General features: G+C 53.2%; 4 protein-coding genes across 17 annotated transcripts in view; 1 reads left to right on the plus strand and 3 right to left on the minus strand.

Annotated features, from left to right (window-relative positions):
- The window catches only part of Galns (galactosamine (N-acetyl)-6-sulfatase), a 34,757-nt gene extending 33,964 nt beyond the window's left edge, over window positions 1–793 (minus strand). For 3 of the 4 annotated variants that reach the window (XM_048437465.3, XM_085681848.2, XM_048437463.3), the window contains exon 1: window positions 669–793. The gene's annotated coding sequence lies outside the window, so the exon portion shown is untranslated. Of the gene's footprint in view, window positions 1–633 lie in introns of all 4 variants that reach the window. The other variant, XM_085681847.2, reaches the window with a different exon arrangement.
- On the plus strand, window positions 137–13,522 carry Trappc2l (trafficking protein particle complex subunit 2L). 6 transcript variants are annotated; one of them, XM_087900528.1, is made up of 6 exons: window positions 427–470; window positions 973–993; window positions 1,964–2,136; window positions 2,771–2,858; window positions 2,972–3,051; window positions 12,899–13,522. In XM_087900528.1, exons 1-6 carry the CDS (start codon window positions 438–440, stop codon window positions 12,984–12,986), a joined length of 483 nt encoding a protein of 160 aa, XP_087756654.1. In that variant the 5' UTR covers window positions 427–437; the 3' UTR covers window positions 12,987–13,522. The 6 variants fall into 6 exon arrangements, with proteins under 6 accessions (XP_087756658.1, XP_085537978.1, XP_087756656.1 ...); XM_087900529.1 differs by lacking the exon at window positions 12,899–13,522 and adding an exon at window positions 3,917–6,286; XM_087900531.1 differs by lacking the exon at window positions 12,899–13,522 and adding an exon at window positions 3,378–3,875.
- Window positions 7,048–12,476, minus strand: Pabpn1l (PABPN1 like, cytoplasmic). Of its 2 annotated transcripts, none has more exons than XM_085681849.2 (7): window positions 9,915–12,476; window positions 9,490–9,673; window positions 9,154–9,221; window positions 8,484–8,590; window positions 8,304–8,391; window positions 7,759–7,901; window positions 7,048–7,261 (listed from the first exon to the last, which is right to left on the minus strand). In XM_085681849.2, the coding sequence occupies exons 1-7, from the start codon at window positions 10,176–10,178 to the stop codon at window positions 7,222–7,224; spliced, it is 894 nt and encodes a 297-aa protein (XP_085537975.1). In that variant the 5' UTR covers window positions 10,179–12,476; the 3' UTR covers window positions 7,048–7,221. The 2 variants fall into 2 exon arrangements, with proteins under 2 accessions (XP_085537975.1, XP_048293424.1); XM_048437467.3 differs by having other exon boundaries at window positions 7,051–7,261; window positions 9,490–9,625; window positions 9,915–12,473.
- The window catches only part of Cbfa2t3 (CBFA2/RUNX1 partner transcriptional co-repressor 3), a 76,926-nt gene continuing 70,669 nt past the window's right edge, over window positions 12,833–19,089 (minus strand). For all 5 annotated transcript variants that reach the window (XM_087900524.1, XM_087900523.1, XM_087900527.1 and 2 more), the window contains one exon: window positions 12,833–18,851. In XM_087900524.1, coding sequence (XP_087756650.1) covers window positions 18,582–18,851 — 270 coding nt within the window. In that variant the 3' untranslated portion in view covers window positions 12,833–18,581. The remainder of the gene's footprint in view (window positions 18,852–19,089) is intronic.

The raw sequence follows: 19,089 nt of genomic DNA on the forward strand, positions 1-19,089 counted from the left end.
CGCGGGGCGGGCCTTGGGGGCTGAGTGACAGGAGAGGCGGGGCCTAGGCCGCCTGACTGACAAGAAGAGTGGGCTCGGCCAGACGGGCAAGGGCGTTGGGTCTGGGAGGCCGCAGGACAGGCAAGGCTGCCAGAGAAGCCGGGACCCCACCATGCCGAAGCGTGAGAGCCGGGCCTGCCAGGCTGAGTGACACGATCTGTGGGGCCTGACGGGAAAAGTGGGACGGAGCGACAGAAGCAGGGGCGCCGCCAGCGTCCCAGCAGGAGCGGTGGACTTCGAGCCTGACAGGAAAGGGTCAGCATCAGGGTCTGAGCTGAAAAGCAGGGCAGAGCCACAGTAGAGAGAGGCGGGGTCTGAGCCGCAGCGCGAGGAGGGAGGGGAAGTGGGCGGGGCCTGACCCCCTCCGGGTCACATGATGCGGCGCACGGCCTGCCAATATGGCGGTGTGCATCGCGGTGATCGCCAAGGAGGTGCGTGTGAAGCGGCGGGCGGCGGGTGGCGGGCGGTGGGGCTCCTTCCTGCCATGCCCTCGATCATCTCAGCTCTCGGCTCCTAAGCCTCAGCCAAGCGCTGTGATCAGGATTCCTCCTGCGCTCTCTCGCTCCCAGCCGCCCGCCCGCCTCCTGCTGCTACCTTGCAGGCCGCGGCCTCCAGGTTTTGAGACCCACCGGGAAGCTTGACGGGCTCTTATAGCCCTCCACCCTCCGTTCTATGCGTTCTTCTTTTCACGGCCTCAGCTGCCTTCCGCGTCCGGTCTTTCCCCCCCGCCTTCCGGACCGTCCCCTGGCTGCCCCGCCAGTGCTATTTGAATACAAACCAGGCGCGTCGCAAGTTCAGCCTAGAATTTAAGTGCTTTTCTTTGCCTTAGGATAGTTCCCTTCATGCCACTTTCAACCTTCTACTCCAACCGCCGTGAAAGCCTGCAAACCTCTTGTTAAGTTTCCCTCTTCCCTTTGTCTCTTCTCTTCCCAGCTTTCATCTCCCAGCTGGCCAGTATGTATATTCATTTCCTCTGGAAAGCTGTTTATGAATGCTAAGACAGCACCAGAGGTCCACAGATCCTGCTGGTTCTGAGCGCCCTTCCCTGTGACCTGTCGGTAGGGACTGGGTTGTTGTGATGATGACAGTATGAAAGAGGGAGTTAGGCCCCCATAAGCCCACCAAAATCAGAACCCAATTAATAATGCAGCTGCTGCTTTGATAAACTCACGCTGAAGTCCAGAATCTATGCGGAGGTGCCCTGATTTGGACATTCATTCAACAACAGTAGACCAGACAATTTCTGGACATAGTGAACAACAGATGCGGGAGGCCAGGAGTGAAGCTTTTGACTATGAGCTGAGGATGGTCAGATGTGTTGCAATGGAGATTTGAGCTGAGTCTTGAAGGGCTGAGCCACAGACCACTGCCCTTGTGTGGCACATTAAGAAATAGCCAGCATGCCTGGTGTTGGGATGACACTTGAGAGTGTGGTGGTAGTTGAGGCAGAGATGATTCTAGGAAGAGGAATGACTTAATTTAGTGTCAGGGTATGTTGTTAGGCGGTGCTCATGTTGGCATTCCTGGGCCATCTCATTTCTGTTCACCTTCCTGCCCCTATGCCTATTCTGCTGCCACCTCCTCCTCTTTTCCTCCTCCTCCTCTCTGGTACAGATGATTGAACTGACGCTTGAAGCTGCTACTCAAGCATTCTACCACAGAGCTATGTCCCTAGTCCAATGTCATTTCTCTTCTCAGTACTGGGAATTGAACTTAGGGCCTTGTGCATATCAGGCAAGTGCTATGCCCCCGAGTTATAACTGTCATCCCCCCTCTACATATGACATCCAGTCCCCTTTGGTTAGGTTCCGCCCCTGAAGGCAGTGCCTGCCACAGTGTATTTCGGAGTGTGAGGGGTTGATGGCTGAGAGCCTGCCTTAGGAGTGCTGGAACTCACTCGGTGGATCCCCACCCCTTCTTGCAGAATTACCCTCTGTACATCCGCAGCACTCCCACAGAGGATGAGCTCAAGTTCCACTACATGGTGCACACGTCCCTGGATGTGGTAGATGAGAAGATCTCAGCCATGGGGAAGGCACTGGTGGACCAGAGGGAGCTGTACCTGGGCCTGCTCTATCCAACTGAGGACTACAAGGTGTATCCGCTGGTGCTCAGCACGGCCCCTGCACTCGCAGAGTGGGGTGTGGGGGGAGACACAAGAAAAGAGAAACTGTAAGGGGTTTCAGCTGGTCAGGCAGGCAGGTGTCCTGAAGCTAACAACAGCCTCTTGGCCTCACTCTCCCCAATAGGAAGAGTCACTGGAAAACCAAGGCTGAGCTTCCAGGGGGTGAAAGGTGGCGTTACAGGAATCTGGGCTTCTCTATGCTCGTTAGAGGCCACCAACTTTGAATCAAGGCTCATTGTGTCATGACACTGTTGTGAGGCTCAGTGTCACGTGGCTGTAAACTCTAGGCCATTCCTTTGGACAAGTTATTAAGACTGCAGAATTTAAGCACATTCCCATGGGGACACTGGAGCCACTGTGTTAACACTCTGATGGCAGAAGTTTAGTTTTGCAACTAACATCCTAGGCCCTGCATCAGTTCAAAAGGAGGCAGAGCTGTCCCCAGTTGAGGTGCAGCCTCCTCAGCCTGGGCACTTCCTGTGATTCACGGTTGTCAGTCTTCTCCGAAGTGAGGGTTCACCAAGTTCTCCGGGCTGGCAGGCCCTTGACTGCCATACGCAGTCATACAGCCGCGGTGCCAAAGCATGTTCCTTAACAGCCTGGCAGATATGGTTACGTGACCAATTCCAAGGTGAAATTTGTCATGGTGGTGGATTCCTCCAATACAGCCCTCCGAGACAATGAGATCCGCAGTGTAAGTGCAGGGGAGCGGAGTGGGTGTCTGCTGCTTCCCTTCCCTCACTGAGAATGCAAAGTCTGCAAAAGCTCTGTGCACGCGCTCGTCAAAACTGCTTTCTATCCTTTCAGATGTTCCGGAAGCTGCATAACTCTTACACAGATGTGATGTGCAACCCCTTCTACAACCCCGGAGACCGCATCCAGTCAAGGTAGGTAGGCCCTGTGTCTCTCGGTGGGCCCTGCTTTGTGATAGCGTGGTCATGGGGAAAGTGAAGCAGCCAGAGCCATGACTATTATCCTAAGGTCACTGTTTCAAAGCAGCCAGCCCTGGTTTCCTAATTAGTGCCGGCACAGACCTTTACTGTGCATAGGCAACTTGGGCTGAGGTTCGCCCGTCTGGTCTCCCAGCTGTTTCTGTGGGTTCCTGAGGCTCTCTAGAGGGCTCAGCAAGCTCACAGCTCATGCTGTGACCGTAGCTTTTATGGAGGCAATGGCCTCCTCTTGTAGCCTAGTGTGTCTTTTGTGTTGGGCTCAGGTGCCTCCCCTCCAGCTGAGGACCTCATGCAGGTGCTTCCTCGGGAGACATGGACTTCAAACGCAGGCGCTGCAAACCTGTTGCCAGATTCTTTTTCTGGGTCTGTTCCTAAGGAGCTCCTTGAAATTGACAGGTGGCCCAAGTTAGTCCCTTCTGGTGGCACCTTCCTTTGACTGATATTGAGGGTCTTGTATCTATCTAGATCCAAGAGAGAGCACACTGGTGCCCCTATGCTGTGCAGGGCAGAGATAGCGCTGCCTGCTCTTGGGCTTCATTGCTTACCCCTGCTCACACCCTGTGAACCTTACCCTGGGAGGTATGCTGAGGAAATCTATGACATAGTCAGCCTGTGGGGGCTGTGCAGGGATTGTGGAGTCAGGAGGTGGGCATCACTGCCCAGGATGGTGGGTTTGCCCTCTGCTTCCCTGAACCCTAAAGAAGCCCCAGAGCCCTGAGGACTTGGTGCGACAGTGCCAGTCTCCACCAGCAGAGGGCAGGATCATCGCCTGTCCTGCTCTAAATCTGGGTTCTTTTCTCAGGGCCTTTGATAACATGGTAACTTCGATGATGATCCAGGTCTGCTGAGCTGGACCTCCGCCCCAGTCGTCAGGAAAAGAAGCCTGTGTTCACCCCGTCTGATGATTATTTATTCCCCTCCCCCTCCCTGACTGTAACCCACGGGCAGGACTGTGTGCCTTGTACCTTCCCACTAAATGCCTCCCATGATGAGATTGGCTCTGTCCTGTATCAGCAGGGAGGGCTCAGCTGAGGACCTGAGAGCTGCTCTCAGAGACTGTGACCACAGCCAAGTGGCCTGAGGGAGAACCCTGAGTACAGGAGCCTCTGGACCTCCGTTGTCTGCGTAGGTGGGTGGTCCAGATGAACGCAGGGTATGGGGAGCCCAGAGCCAGCTCCAGAGCATGGAGGCAATGCAAGGCTAACACCACATACATTTCCTCTTGGGCAAGGGCCCTCAGTGTTCTGGACCCGTCGTTCATTTGGCCTAGCATTTGTGCCCAACCCAGGCCTGAGGAGGTGGTAAAAATCTGTAAAACTTTATGGAACACAGCATTAAAACAGCTGCCAAGTGAGAAACTCCAGGAGCCTTTCCTGGCCGACAGTGAGCATGGAGGTCCACAGGGACCCCAATGCTAGTCCTAGGCCATACATCCCCAAGGACAAACCAGGCTCTCCCCATATAAAATCCTGTAGCTGTGTGGCGGTGGTGACTGAAGCTGGCTTCCTCTGTGCCACTGGACAGTGTGGCTAACGTGTGTCCTGGGAGATGGCAGAGGCCTGGACGACCTGCCCCAGGTCTGAGGCCCCTGCAGATGTTGCTGCTCCTTGCTCTTTTCATAGCTTCTGGCTTTCCGAAGTCATCAGCCAAGGACCTCCCCCTTCCCTGTAGAGTTTATGCTTGGACCCAGCAGGCTGTGACTTGTGCACATGAGATGGGTGGACAGTAGAAGAGACAGCCCATCTCCATGTGTATTAGGGCTTTGCTCCAGTGAGCATAGGGTTATTAAAAATGCAGTAACTGGGTGGTGGTGGTGCACGCCTTTAATCCCAGCACTCGGGAGGCAGAGGCAGGTACATCTCTGTGAGTTTGAAGCCGGCCTGGTCTACAAAGTGAGTTCCAGGATAGCCAGGGCTACACAGAGAAACCCTGTCTCTAAAAACTAAATAAATAAATGAATGAATGAATAAACAAACAAATAAAAATGCAGTGAGAAAAGAAGCCAGACCTTCCAACTAATCGATATAAGCGGCAGATGAAGTTGAACTGAAGTCCAGCAAGCAGCTGACTGACAGGGACAGAGCCCATATGTGCCCAAAGTTAAAGGCTTTAGCCGGAGGGTGGGTTTGGCAAGAGTGCTGCCTGGCTTTTTATTTATTTATTTGTTTGTTTGAGCCTGGGTCTTACTGTGTAGCTCTGATTGTCTTGGAATTCACTATGTAGACCAGGCTGGCCTTGAACTCACAGAGATCTGCCCACCTCTGCCTCGCAAGTGCTGGGATTAAAGGTGTGCACCAGTATGCCATGAGTCTTCAGAGACCCTTTTTCAAATAAGGTCACAGGCTGCCTTCAGACTTTGGCGGTGAAGATGTGGTTGCATCCTCAGAGGCACCATCCACTCCATTAAGGACAAGGGATGTGAAAGTGGCTTGGGGAAGTCAAGCATTGATGGAGTTGACAAAAGAAGCCGCCTGGTACTGGCAGATCTGTTGGGGCTTAAAGAATTAATGAAGTCAGCATAAGGCAAGGAATGGTGGTGAGTGCCCTGGACAGACCTGGGCCTGAGCAGCTCTCTTCCTGTTAAGTGCAGTGGCAGAGCAGAGCAGTCTGTCTTCACCAGCTACATGTCCACATGCACGCACACACTAGCCTGTCTTTACCAGATACACACGTGTGTGCATGTGCAGATAGACACACACACACACACACATTAAGCAATGCCAAGGACTACCCTGATGACACAGACTCAGACTGATTCCTCCTGGAGCTGCTTTGATGCCTAAACTTCTTTTGCTTTTGCCATTCCAAAGCCTTGGTTGTTTTGCTAGAAGAGTATTGATAACTGTTCTTTTTAAAGCCCATCTGAAAAAAAAAATGCGGCTACCAAGAAGCTGCACTAAACTCTTGTTTTGTGTCTAGAATTTCTTTTTAAACTCTCAGGTTTTATGTGGATGTAGTTGCCCCATGTTGAGGGCAAATTTGTAGGCGAAGGCTGCCCAGATCTGAAATAATCACACAGAAACTATATTAATTAAAACACTGCTTGGTCTATTAGCTTAGGTTTCTTATTAACTGTTACATCTTAAATTAATCCATTTCTATTAGCCTTTGTTTCACCACAAGGCTGTGGCTTACTGAGTAAAGTTCCAGTGTCTGTTTCCATCAGCAACTACATGGTGTCTCCCTGATTCCAACTTCTTTCTCTATCCCTGCTTGAAATTCCCACCTTACCCTATTCTGTGCTGCCATAGGCCCAAAACAGCTTCCTTATTAACCAATGGTAATAAAACATTCACAGCATACAGAGAAGAATCTCACATTACCCATACGTGCTCGCACGCACGCACGCACACACACACACACACACACACACACACACACACACACTCGAAGTTTAGAACAGAGGCTCCACCTCTGCTTCCTGACTTGACCAGTTCAGACACCTTCCAGGACAGAATGGAGGTGAAAGTCCAGCTATGTCTAGAGAGCCAACTTGGGGCAAGGAGACAAAATTATGGGGTGGAATTCTGCTCACTGTCTATTGAATCTTAAGGCAGAGCAAGAGCCCCTTTTTTGGACTCATGGTCATATCTCATTACCCTCCAGAGCTTCATGAAGAAAGTAAACCTGCATCTGAGGGAGGACCAAAAAAGTGAGACTTGTCCCAGGCGGTGGTGGCGCACGCCTTTAACCCCAGCACTTGGAAGGTAGAGGAAGGCGGATCTCTGAGTTCGAGGCCAGCCTGGTCTACAAGAGCTAGTTCCAGGACAGGCCCCAAAGCTACAGAGAAAATGAAATGAGACTTGTTACATGCTTTTAAAATATTCAAGTTTAATAATTTATGCTTTACTATTAATATGCATCTATTTTTCTTTAAAAGTACTTGAGTATGCTAATCCCAGCTCCCCCCCCCCCGGGCTTCCCCTCCCACCCCTGTCCTCTGCATCTCCCTGCCCTGTGCCTTCCCACTGTGACCTGAGGGTCTAGGCCACCTTCAAAGGCACTTGTGCGCTGACGGGCTCAAAGACGAGTTTGCAGTTAAGTGGAAAGACTACTGTTTACTCCTGACCCAGCTCCTGGCCCCACTTTCAAAACTGGGCCATCCTTTTAATATGGTGAGAACCATGGTGAGACCCGTCCACGGCCCCTGCAGAGAGGGAGGGGAGACAAAGGCAGCTGAGTTGCTTTCAGAGGGGATAGCCTGGAGGACACCAGGCAAGGGTTAAAGTCACCACCACGCTGCTCAGGGACTGTGGGAGGTACCTTCTCAGGCTCTCTGCTCTTTTGAGTGGTGGTTCCAGGGGAGAAGGGAGGCCTTGGGCTAGAATTTGCCACACTTGGCTCATGGGCTCAGCTACAGCCTTACCAGTACTCAGGCCAGAGGAGCCTGCTGTAGAGCCCACCGTCTATGACAGGGATGCCTGTCATCAGCAGAGCCCTGGTGACCAGGCAGGAGTATCCCTACTGGGTAGGGAGGTTGCACAGAGCAACCTGGTAGAAACCGCGAGCCCCGACTCAACCCTTTCCCAAGTGCCCTGGCCAATTAAGGCTTATGTGAGGGGACAACAGGGCCAGGCTCCAGGAATCTTGCCACTTAGATCTCCAGACTCAAGACTCCCCTTGAGTCCAGACTCAAGGACTCACCGGCTGGGTCCATGGAGTCTGAACCGAGGCCTTCGATGGAGGCTACTGTGCAGGAGGGGCTGGGCCCTGCTGCCCGAGTGTGTTCGCAGCCCACCACGATCTGTAGAGCTGATTCCTGGGAAGTTCGTCCTTTTGGGAAGTACCTGGATGGAACCCATGTCATGGTCCAAAACACTGTTCTGTACCCTTCTTGCCAGGGTGGCTGATACCAAGGGCTTGGGGTTCCTGACCTAGAGGTACCATTGAAGCTGAAGCTATCCCTCCACCTTCACTTGGATGCAGCTGTGATCACATGGCATGCCTGGTCATGGCCAGCATCCTTCGGCAGAGGAGTCTGGTTCATCTCCCCAAGCCACACCTACACCAAGCTCTGCCCTGGGTCCGAGGGTTTCCATCATGCCTTAATTCTTGAGCAATGCCCATCCGGCTAAGATACCCAAAGGGTCAGGCTGGGTACTTCTGTTTCCTGGGGCAGGTACTCTAACCTCTCTGAGCCTGTTGAAGAATTTGTGAGTTAATGTGCAAGGCACGGTGGTGTAACATACCTTGATGATCCGACCTCGGAAGGTGCTCTCATCCAGCTCCACGGCAGCCCGGACAGAGCTCTGAGAAGCAAACTCTATATAGGCGTAGCTGGAGAGGGATAGAGGTGGGGAATGGCTGGGCAAGGAGGGAGGGGCCCAGCCTCACCCTCACTGCCCAGCCTGCTACAGCCCCACACTGACCCCTTTGGGTGTCCAGAGAACTTGTCGCACAGGATGGTGACCCGGTGAATCTTCCCGCAGTGGCTGAAATAGGCCTCCAGCTCGGCAGCCGAGCCTCCATAATCTACCTGCTCTCAGAAAGGGCACCTGCTGTAAGTGCTGGGTTCTCTGTCTACCTCCTGCTGAGGCGGTTGTGGCAGAAAGGGGCTGGAGGGACTTCCAAGGTTGGTTGACTCCTGGCTGGGAAGGGGCTGAGGCTTTACCCACTCCTGCCCAGGGTTGATTGCTGAGAGCCAGTCAAGGGCTTCCTGTGTGGACAGCTGGTTGCATCCCAGGTATTGACTCCTGCTAGGTGTGTGGACCAGTAAATCTCATGGAACTCCCAATTCCAGTGCGTGTTGAGAAACCAGAATTCTTAACCTCAGCTTCAGCTGAATGGTCAAGGATTGGCCACTTCTCACCTCCATGGTTTTGCCCAGGAGCTACAGCCCACCCTTTCCTCGGCGGCAACTAGTGTCAGATGTGCCCCTTCTGTCTAGTCTTGGAGACCCTTGAGTTTACAGTCCTACAGCTTTCTGCCTCCAGCTCCTAGCCAGCCCCATCCAGGGCAGACATTGACGTGTCCGCCCAGCTGAATGCCCTAATTGGAGCCAGGTGCTGAGGGAGGGCTGCGAGCTCCTCTGTTACTCACATTGCCCACATAGACAGATCTGTGGTCAGCCTCCACCTTTTCCTTGGAGGTCCCAGGGAAGCAGCAGCCTGTGGAGAGAGAACCCCAGGACCAGCAGGAGGACCTTATTGAGGAGCCCATTCCTCATGACCCCAGGGAAGGTCACCCAGGCTTCCAAGGCCACATTGTGGGGTTGCAAGGTCTAGTGCTGCAAGGTGCTCCAGAATGTTCCCTCAGTAGTCCTCATATAGAGTCCCTGCTGAGTATATATCCATTGGGAGCAGAAGGTCAAGGTCTTGGGAGGACAGCTGTCCCTCTACCTTCTGGGGACAGGGTCAGCAAGTTCCAGGTTCCTACCCATAGTCTCAGGGCTCAGCAGCTGTCTGACCTCAGCCCCCTCTTCCTCTGTGGCCTCTCTCAGTGCATAGGGCGGCTCCGGCAGGGCCTCGGCATGCTCCATGGCCCACAGCTTCAGCTTGATGGCCTCCAATTCCTGCTGGTCAACCCACAGTAAGCTTGGGGCAGTGACCCGTAGGTCCCTCTAGAATGGAGGGCAGGTGTGGCCAGTCAGCCCCAGGGATGTCATGGCTACTATGGAATGACCTAGGTCACCCTGTTCTTCCTGTAGCCATAGTTCAGAGCTAGAGGCTCAGGCCCCAGAAGTCCCTGACACCTCCACCACAATACACCTCCTCCTAGTCAGAGAAGCCCCTGTGGTCTGCAGCTTTGGCACTTCCACCTCCTAGTCAGCTGTGCCCCTCACCCCGTGCCCAGGTCCACACCTGCTTCCCTGTATCATGACGGGGTGCTGCCTGGCTGTACACCGGGGACTTGGGTAGGTTGTCTTGCTCCAGCATGGCCAGCAGGAAGCCTGCATCTTCATCTTCCTCATCACTCTCTGTTCCACTCCCAGCTCCTGGCCCCAAAGGGGTCTTTTCAGTCCTGTCCCAGGCCCCCCAACCTTGGGCCTCTGGATCGAAGGAGACCCTCTGGAGCCAGGCTTCAGTGGGGGGTGGGAAGAGATCATTGCTCAGGAAGGACCACATGGGAATGCAGAAAGGGCAAACTGGGTGAACCTTGGCGCTTCAGAGCCGCTCGCTTCCACAGCTGCATCTGCCTTGCGGCCCTCCCTTTTAAGGCCTCCTCCTGACCAGCTGCTTCCACTAAAGCACATAGGAGGGCCTCCAGCTTAGGCCATGTTGACCAGAGGGGTCAAAGGCTGTAGATCTCTCTGTCTTCTTCACCAACTGCACCCCCAAAACTTGGAAGAGTAGACGAATCCAAAGTGGGTCAGACAGGGTGTTACGTCCACAAGCTTGGCATGCTCTCCCGTGGTGTGTGCAGGATGCCATACCACACACCTCTGACAATGGGCCCTAACCAACAACCAGATCTTGGTCAAGTTACCGAGCTGTAGTCATGAAAAGGACTTATTTCAGGGAGAGGTGGCACTGTGGGTGTCTGGATACTTTGGGTGAGCCTGAGCAAGGGCCCCTGGTAGGCTAAGAGTTCAGGCCTGGGCTCATCCAGAGTAGAGTTCCATATTCTTTCCTAACCATGAGTTCCTCAAACTCTTCCTTTTCCACCTCTACACAGGGCACCTTTAGATGGGAGCCTATTTAAGTCAGGCACAATTTAAACGATCCCTTTGGCCACAAGGGAGGCTCAGGCTGAACTGTACGAATTGGGTGATGGGTACTCGGCAGATGCAGGCAGGTGCAGTGGTTTCCAGCCCTGTTCATCTGCTGCTGCCCCTCTGCCCTCATCCTACAGGGCTATGGCCAGCCTACACCCACTAACTCCTTCCTGGGCCTTCCAGCAGATCTACTAACACATCACTGGGTGGTAGCTAGACATCGGCCCTGTTGCTTCTTGAGTCTGCTCTGTTGAGCCTCATGCTGTCCATGCTATTGTGACTCTGAGGTGTCCACAGGAACCTTCACGTGACGCCACCTCCTCAGATCCACAGCCACACTGCTGTGATGCTGCTCCCAGGCTGTTCAGTGGTGTCTTTTTTAGAACCTGGGCTGGGATAGGAATTAGGTTTAGTGAGCTACACTGTATATGTGGAGTTTGGTGGCTGACACCTCCCACATCCTGGGGTGGGCAGAGGGGTTGAGAGGCAGATTTGGAGGTAGCGGTGGCTGTTGCAGCCCCAGGGAGCTGGGCTTCTGACCTCTAACCTGACTTCTCATGTGCTCATTCTGTTCTCCAAAGTGTCTGAAAACCGCCACACCTCATGTGATGGCTCATACCTATACTCAGCACTTGGGCCTCTGGGGCAGGAAGATCACAAGTTCAAGGCCAACTTAGGCTCCAGAATGAGGCCCTGTCACAAATAGCTCAATAATAATAAAACCTGCGGTGACCTCCATGTCTCAAAAGGGAAGGACTGTGTGGGATAGTCACATGACCTAAGATAAAGTAGTCCTGACCAGAGACTGAATGACCACTGGCCTCTCCCCAGTCCTGCTTCTGTTACTTCCCTTGGTCCTTCTTGGCAGACCAAGGCTACTCAGAGGCAGCATCCATGCCTACAGAGAGAACAAGCTGGCCACATAGGACAAGGACAGGGATACACAAGTGACCACTGCACTGCTGTCCTCCTGCATGTCCCCCACCTCTTTGTGTGAAGCTCTGTCAGGGTCCTGTCTGGGTGTTTTCTGCACTTCCATGTGGGAGGCAGGGCATGGCAGGCTATGTCCAAGCCAAGACCGTCTGGATGGAACCCAGTCCCTGGCCAGTCTCCCCTCTGAGCTCAGTGTCTGCAGTGGAAAAACCTTGTCACCCTCCTCCCCCTCGTGCTATCCTGAGATTGCTGACACACCAGGCCCAGTGGGGCTCCAGCCAGGCGCCTGGCCTAGGGACATCTCACCCCCATGCTGGCCTTCCCAACAATGCCTTCAAAAATACACCATGTTCCAAGTTGGGACAGTATTAACGACAGTTGCTTCCTCCAGGCAGCTACCACTGCAGCCTGAAGCACTATGGCCAGTAGTTGGTTCTAGAACTTTAGCCAGGACACAGCTGTCACAGGAACAGCCTGAGATCTGGGTCCTTCTGCTGGGCCACTCTTAGGTCCTCGATGTCCCCTCAGGTCTTAGGTATCCCTTTAGTGTTCCCTCAGATTCAATGTCTCCCTCAGACCCTCAGTGTCCCTCAAGCCTCTAGGGTTTTGCTCAGCCAGGTCCCACTATCTCCCTCATATGGACAGCTCAAAGAACTTGGCTTCAGGCCGGGCAGTGGTGGCGCACACCCTTAATCCCAGCACTCGGGAGGCAGAGGCAAGTGGATCTCTGTGAGTTCGAGGCCAGCCTGGTCTACAAGAGCTAGTTCCAGGCTCCAAAAAACTACAGAGAAATCCTGTCTCGAAAAACCAAAGGAAAAAAAAAAGAACTTGGCAACTCGGCCTCAATAGTGAACCAGTCAGCTAGCTATATATAGGTCAGGCCCTTGAAATTGAAACTCTTAGGGTCATTTTTGGGGTCCAAGATTTTCCAGAACTCCCTAAGGCCCAGCCTTCCAAGATGGACCCTATTTGCCAGAATATAGTAGTAGCACATGGAGCTGAAGGACCCCTCCTTTGTCCACTCCAAGTCTTCTCTGGTACTGCTGAACACCACGTCTGCCCTGGTCTGTACATCAGGTCTTTCAACATGGTGATCACGTGTGCGCAACGGTCTGGAGGAGCAGCAAGCCGTCATAGCAAACGCTCACTTTATTACACAGATGTAATTAACCTGATCATCATGTCCATGGCCCACAGGGCAAACATACAAGACAGCAGAAGACAGCGGTGGGCAGTACGACGTGGCACCCTGACACGGAGGGCTGAGGACCACGGCTTTTCATGAGGAAAACATCCAGTCCTCTCCTCCCAGCTCCTGCAGGAGGAAAAGAAATGGAACAGCAACGGTTCCCCCGGCAGGCTGTGCGTGGCTGTGCTCTGGGCCCGACCCTTGACCCACCCCAGAAATGGTGAGAGCTGCTGGGCCTTGTCTGGGTGGGAGCAGGGCTTGTTCCTTTGAGGATGTGGTGAGCAGGCCGCACTTTGAGTCAAATGCTACATTCCTGTTTCCCTGTTGTCTGGGCTGCTACCTTAAAGGCCAGCTGAATTGAAAGAAAAGGAATGAAAACAAGATAGAGTTTTCTAGAATTTGGGGACTTGTTCACATGGTTGACAGACTGTCCTGAGCTTTGTCTGTGAGCTGTCTATGGGAGCCGATAGTTCCTCTGAGTCGAGCTCACCTGAAGTTTCTCTATCTTCTTGTCAACATGATGGTAACCCAAGGGTCTCTCCCCAGGCTCATTCCAGAAACTTCTCTAGCTCTCTGTCCGTCCTTCTTCTTAAGAGGCAGCTTCTGCCTCCCTCCCTTCTCTCCTCCCCCGACCAGTGGAGAAAAAGAAACTTCTCTACATGGTAGGAGCTTCAGGAAGAACAGTGAGCTATCGGGAGGCTGTGGACGGCCCCAAGCACCTAACAAATGCCTCCTACCATTGGGGAATCCAGTAGGGGCAGACTGGACAAGTTCAACTCTGGGTTACTTGGGATTCTGAGAAGATGGGACTGGTACCCGAGTGTCCTGATGAATAGGATCCTAGGAGTGCTAGTCTTAAGGGAAGCCAGCACTGGCTCACTCTCCTCTTCAGAGCTCCCTCTTCTGGGCAGACTCCTGAAATCAAGGACTGCCCCTGCTTTTGGGGAATGTGGTTCCCTCACATAGCATCCCAGAGCTCCTGAGCAAGTGTATAGCCCTTCTCTCAGCACCCATTCTTGATTCCTCTGCCCAAGCAGGTCCAGATGTGTCACAATGGTCACAAAAACTTGTCCAATCTTTCCACAATGCCTGTGGTCGGAACTCATATATCTAGAGGTGTCTAAAGCAGGTCAGGGCAGGGCAGAGTACCAAGGGGCTGTTGCCTCATGGGTGGGTATTTTTAGGGCACCCCTGGCCAGTCCAGGGCAAGTAGAATGGAGGGCATGGGGGACCTAGTGTCTTTGGTACACTGAGGGAGCTGAAATTACTCTGAGGACAGTGGGTAGAGACGATAGGAAGGGTGGATCCAGGGATGGCTGTGTGGTGTGATTGGAAGACATCCAGACACAAAGATGGTATGTTGGGGTGGCGTGGACAGGTGGGTGAGCGGGTGGATGGATGATAGGTGGAGAGGCAGGTGGGTCAAGGTAGTTAATAGGTGTAGTTACTTGGGAGGGCAGGTGGAGGAAGATGAATAGGTGGAGGTGGATGGGTTCACGGAAAGATGGCTGGCTAAGTCAGAAGGGCAAACTCAGGAAAGTGTCAATCTACCAGTGTGGTTAGGCTGAGGAACAGAGTAATGGATAGACAGATGCCAGAGATGATACTTTGGTGTCAGCCTAAGGATTTATTTGGAAAAACCAAAAGAGAACTTTGGGGCCCATCCTGATCCCTGTCCACTGTGGCCTTGAGAGCACTGCCCATGGCCTTGGCTCCTATTCTGTCCTCCATCATCAATGACCTTCTCAGGTCTGCTGACAGGTGTCCCTGCTGACTGACTCCTTCTGGGGCTGGCTCTTCTCACCTTGGCACCCATCAGGCAATAGGACCCAAGCTTGGTATAATCCAGCCTGCTCCTATACACCATATACGGAATGAGAGCCATTGGCCTCTGTTCCCGTGTAGGTCTGAGGACTGAGCTGGAAGGCGCCCTTAGGCAGCAGACCGGAGAAAGGCCAGTCTGAGTCTGGGGCAGAGATGGGCAAGGAGATGAGAGGAGGGGAGGCAGAGGTAGAAGGACGCATGGCAAGAAGTCATAAGATCATGGGACAGGATCTGGGCTGGGCCTTGGAGGTGAGAGAGTTCTGCCTGCCACCTGCCCTCCCTAGACAGCCTTCCTGGTTTAGCTTTGGCCTCAGAACAGGAAGCAAAGTTGCCTTTTGATTTGGGGTTTTGGGGAGCAAGGCTCTGTGAGAGCCACGTCCTGTAGGGGTTTGGTTTGTGTTTGTCTGTGGCTACCAGGAGGCAGGACCTGGCAGTTGCTCTTGGGTCCATGGCTCGTGAGCTGGAGAAGGTAGCAGGAGGGGCTCTCAGCAGGAGTCAGGGATGGGGTACCACTCTCCCCCAGCTCTGTGTAGAGCCCCAGGCAGACAGGAGGTTGAAACCAAGGGCATGGTTATGGCCACCCAGGGTACATCTCCCAACAAAGAACACCCATGGAGCCCGTCCTTTCCAAAGCTCTGAGGTTGTTTGGTTCTGCTGTGAGGTCTTTCGGTGGCTGAAGCTGAGCACAGCACCTGCAGCTTTGGCTCAGGACCCCCACCCCACCCCTCTTGCCTCAAGTGACACTGCTGACGTCCACCCAGAATTTAGCAGTATGCCTGGGATTCCCTATGGCTGTTTCCAGTCCCCGTTTCCCCAACTTAACCCTTCCCACACCCACCTTAACTGCCACCCTGATTCTGCAGTTGCCTTGCCGGCTGAGCTCTTCCTATCAGCTGGCCAGCACCTCACCACGAGTGTCCACAGTTGCGGGCCAGATGTCATGCACAAGGGACTCACTGTGGTCGAATGGCATCTGATAGCTGTCTTGGGGGGGCTATCCCTTCAAACAGCTAGGGTGCAGGTGGGGGGCTCTGCTGAACCCTAAATATGTAACCTGGTTCCTGGAGGCCAATTTGGCTGGGCAGCATTTTTTTGCCCCTGGTGGGCCTTGTTGTTCCGAAAAGGTAGATAAGGGTGGTATAGGTAGGGGAGGAGGTACGTGAAGCAAAAGCAAATTGTTGGGCCTGCAGGTAAGGGGCCCTCTGGGACCTACCTTAGAATGGCTGGACCACATATATGGGAGCAGGCACTCTCAAGTCCTGACACAAGGGACATGGGTCATCAGGGAAGCCACCCCAGGACTCCAGACCCAGACCTCTAGAGACTCCAGCTCTTAAGCACAAGCTGAGGGCCTAGTTTTATTTTCCCCCACAAACATGGCGCTCAGCACCTCCTGCCACCCAGAGCTTTTCCCTATGAATGGCCACCGGCCTGCTCTCCTGCAAGGGCCAAGGACGCTGCATGCTGTGGGGTAACAGAGACAAGCAGCACTGCATGAGGCGCAGCTGGGAATGAAATCCAGCGATGCTTGCTTTGATGGCAGGCGGGTCTCTGCCAGCACAGACTCAGTGTTCACAGGCAGATGCTCAGGTCAACTGGTCCACTAGAAGGAAGGGCAGGAGGCTGCCATGTGTCCTGGCTTCTCTGAAACCCACAAAAATACATCTCTGTGGGCTTGGAGGGCTGTGTCCTTAGGAACCTTCCAGAGGATGAGCTCTACCTTGGCCTTCGGAGCGAGAGTTGCTGTCAGGCTCCATTCGGGGTAGCACCAGGTTGATGGTGCCTAACAGGATCCTTCCATGCAATGTTCTCTTAAAGAGTGACTTTTACAGTTGAGAAGAAAGACCAGCCACCAAACAAGCCCATTGGACCACAGCTCAGATTCCTTCCAAAGTGTTTCCTAAATTTCACATACTTGCGTGGTTTGTCTTAATTTCTTTTTATTTGGCAAACATCTCCTCGGTACTGATGCCGCGGTTAGGACCACTGTGGAGACTATTTACATTCACATTAACACATGCTGCACACCTTGCTCTGGGCAGGGCCCCCCGGGCCCAGGGTTCAGGAGCAATTCCCCCATATTGCACGCTAGGCCTGCAGCTTACTGCAGCCACACACATAGGTGCAGACCTGGACTGTGTCTGCTGTCTTTCTGTTTGGTACAGGCATGAGCTTCCTTCCTTCATTTCCTCCTTAAATCCTTGAGGGAAGTCGAGCGGGTGGAGGGCAGGGCGGGCGAGGGCTGGAGCACAGGTGGGCAGATGTCACCATCACTCCCAGGGCTGGAGACAAACACGGGGGTTGGAACACAGGAATATGTACAGCTGGGCTTGAGTCTTCCAGGCGAGGTGAGGGTGGCTGCTGGCTTTTGTGTTTTATTTTTTTTTCCTTTTTTTTTTTTCTGTAAAAGTTTGAAAGAAACGATGGTAGCCACAGCAAGACACTGGGGATGGGGAAATAAGACTGAGGTGGAGGTGGGGGTGGGGTGGGATGGGAGGGCAGAGAGGTAGAGGAGGGAAAACCAAGAAAGCGTTGATTCGCTGTCACCTTATGCTTTCAAAAGCAGTCAAGAATTAAACCAAAAGATTGTCACAGTTTCGTTTAGGAATTGTGCTCTCTCTGGGAAGAACACTAGCACTTTTTTTTTTCACAAGTGGAAAATGAACTATGCGAAGTCACAGAAGGTGTGAGGACAGATGGAGGTGTCTCCCTTGCGTACAGGGACGCACGGACAGGGCCTGAGGGCACACAACGCTCAGGCTCATGCTGACTGGGGCTTCTAGATATGGTGCTGAGGGTCATGTGGCCTTGCTGCTGACCCCTTTGCCCTGCAAGGATGCTGCCCACTAGTCAAAAAGGAACAAAACGTTTCTTCTTGGCCCAACCCACCAAATCCCAGTGACCCAACACCCCTGACAAAATCAAAGCCAAAATAAAAGACCGACATCCAAACAAACCCAGGAATGAAAGACAATGAAAAAATACTTTGGCAGTGATAAAAATAAATTTTTGATTTTGATTTCTTGAGTTTGCTTTTTGGATTTCCTTTGGAGCGAGGTGTGTCTGGCATCCTTGGCTGGCTAGCTGGCAAGGTAGTTTACAGGTATGTTTCCTTTGCTTAAAAAAAACTTTTTGGGTTTTTTTTTTTCAGTTAAAGCCAAAGAGTTTGACATTAAAGAAAAGAAATAAAACCTGAAACCAAAAAATGCTTCTTGAGTTGGAAATTGAAATTGTTCTCACCGTCTCTGCTGCACACGCCGATCCCCCTGGGGTTGGCTGGGTGAGGCAGCAACTCCAGCTAGAAAAAAATCACAGTTTCTTCCTTTTCTAATAAGGAATGGGGAGAACCCCACAGTTCTTTGTCCATTTTTAAGTAGCTTGTTTGCCAACAAAACAAAACAAAATCTCCAAAAGTTCTTCACTGAAAATAAAGCCACCGATTAGGTTTCTCTGATTACAGAGAAAGCGTGCGGGCTTTTACACAGACAGAGAGGATCAGATACAGGGAGAGTCAGGGCAGGGAAACAGAGGGAGACCAAGACACAGAAAGACAGACAATAACAGAGAGACAGACACAGAGGGGACAGACGGTGGCAGAGCCGGCCACGCTCCGCCGGTGCCACTGTCTGCAGCTCCGCAGTGGTATCTGAGGATGCTTGTGAAGAGAGGCTGTAGGAGGTCCCAGCAGGACCTCATCAGGTAGCTGAGGCTGCACGGATGCAGTTTCGTTGGATCTGTGTTTTCTTTTGGAGAGAAGCAGTAGCAGCAGTGACTCCACCTGGCCAGCTCCAGGCATCTGGTGGGCCAAGGTGGGGCCAGGAGGTTGGCAGGGCATGGCGTCCATGGGCTGGGCGTCCGATCTGGAGGTCAGCGGGGCACGGCAGCGTCCAGTGGGCCTGGTGGGCCCGGAGAGCAGGGGCGAGAGGGCCCTGCTGAGCCGGCTTCGCTGGGGCTGGCAGTGGCATCAGGCTGTCCGGGCAGTGGGTCAGCCACTGCTGCTGCGGGGCCCTGCAGACTCTGGCCGCATACATGATGGTGCTTCTCCCAGTCCTTGTGCTGACAGAAGGACCCACAGTAGCGGGCTGCATTACAGCCGCTGCAGGTCTCGCTGGCCTTGCGCCCACAGTTCCAGCAGCTCTGGATGTAGAGGAGGGCAAAGGAGATGAGTCAGGATGGGACAGGCTGCACATGATAACCTGCTGAGAAGGTATGCGTGCGTGCATACGTGCGTGTGGTGCAGGGGAGAGTCATGTATCCACTCCCAGCTGCTAAAACCCAGTTAGGGTTTCACTCAGGAAGAAGAAAGAACTCTAGAGCCCCTGGAGGCAGCTGAGTTGTCAAGCACTCACTGGGCCCTTTCAGGAGAGGAGAGGTG

Source organism: Myodes glareolus, chromosome 22 (genome assembly GCF_982192425.1).
Source record: "Myodes glareolus chromosome 22, mMyoGla1.1, whole genome shotgun sequence".
Taxonomy (NCBI): Eukaryota; Metazoa; Chordata; class Mammalia; order Rodentia; family Cricetidae; genus Myodes; species Myodes glareolus.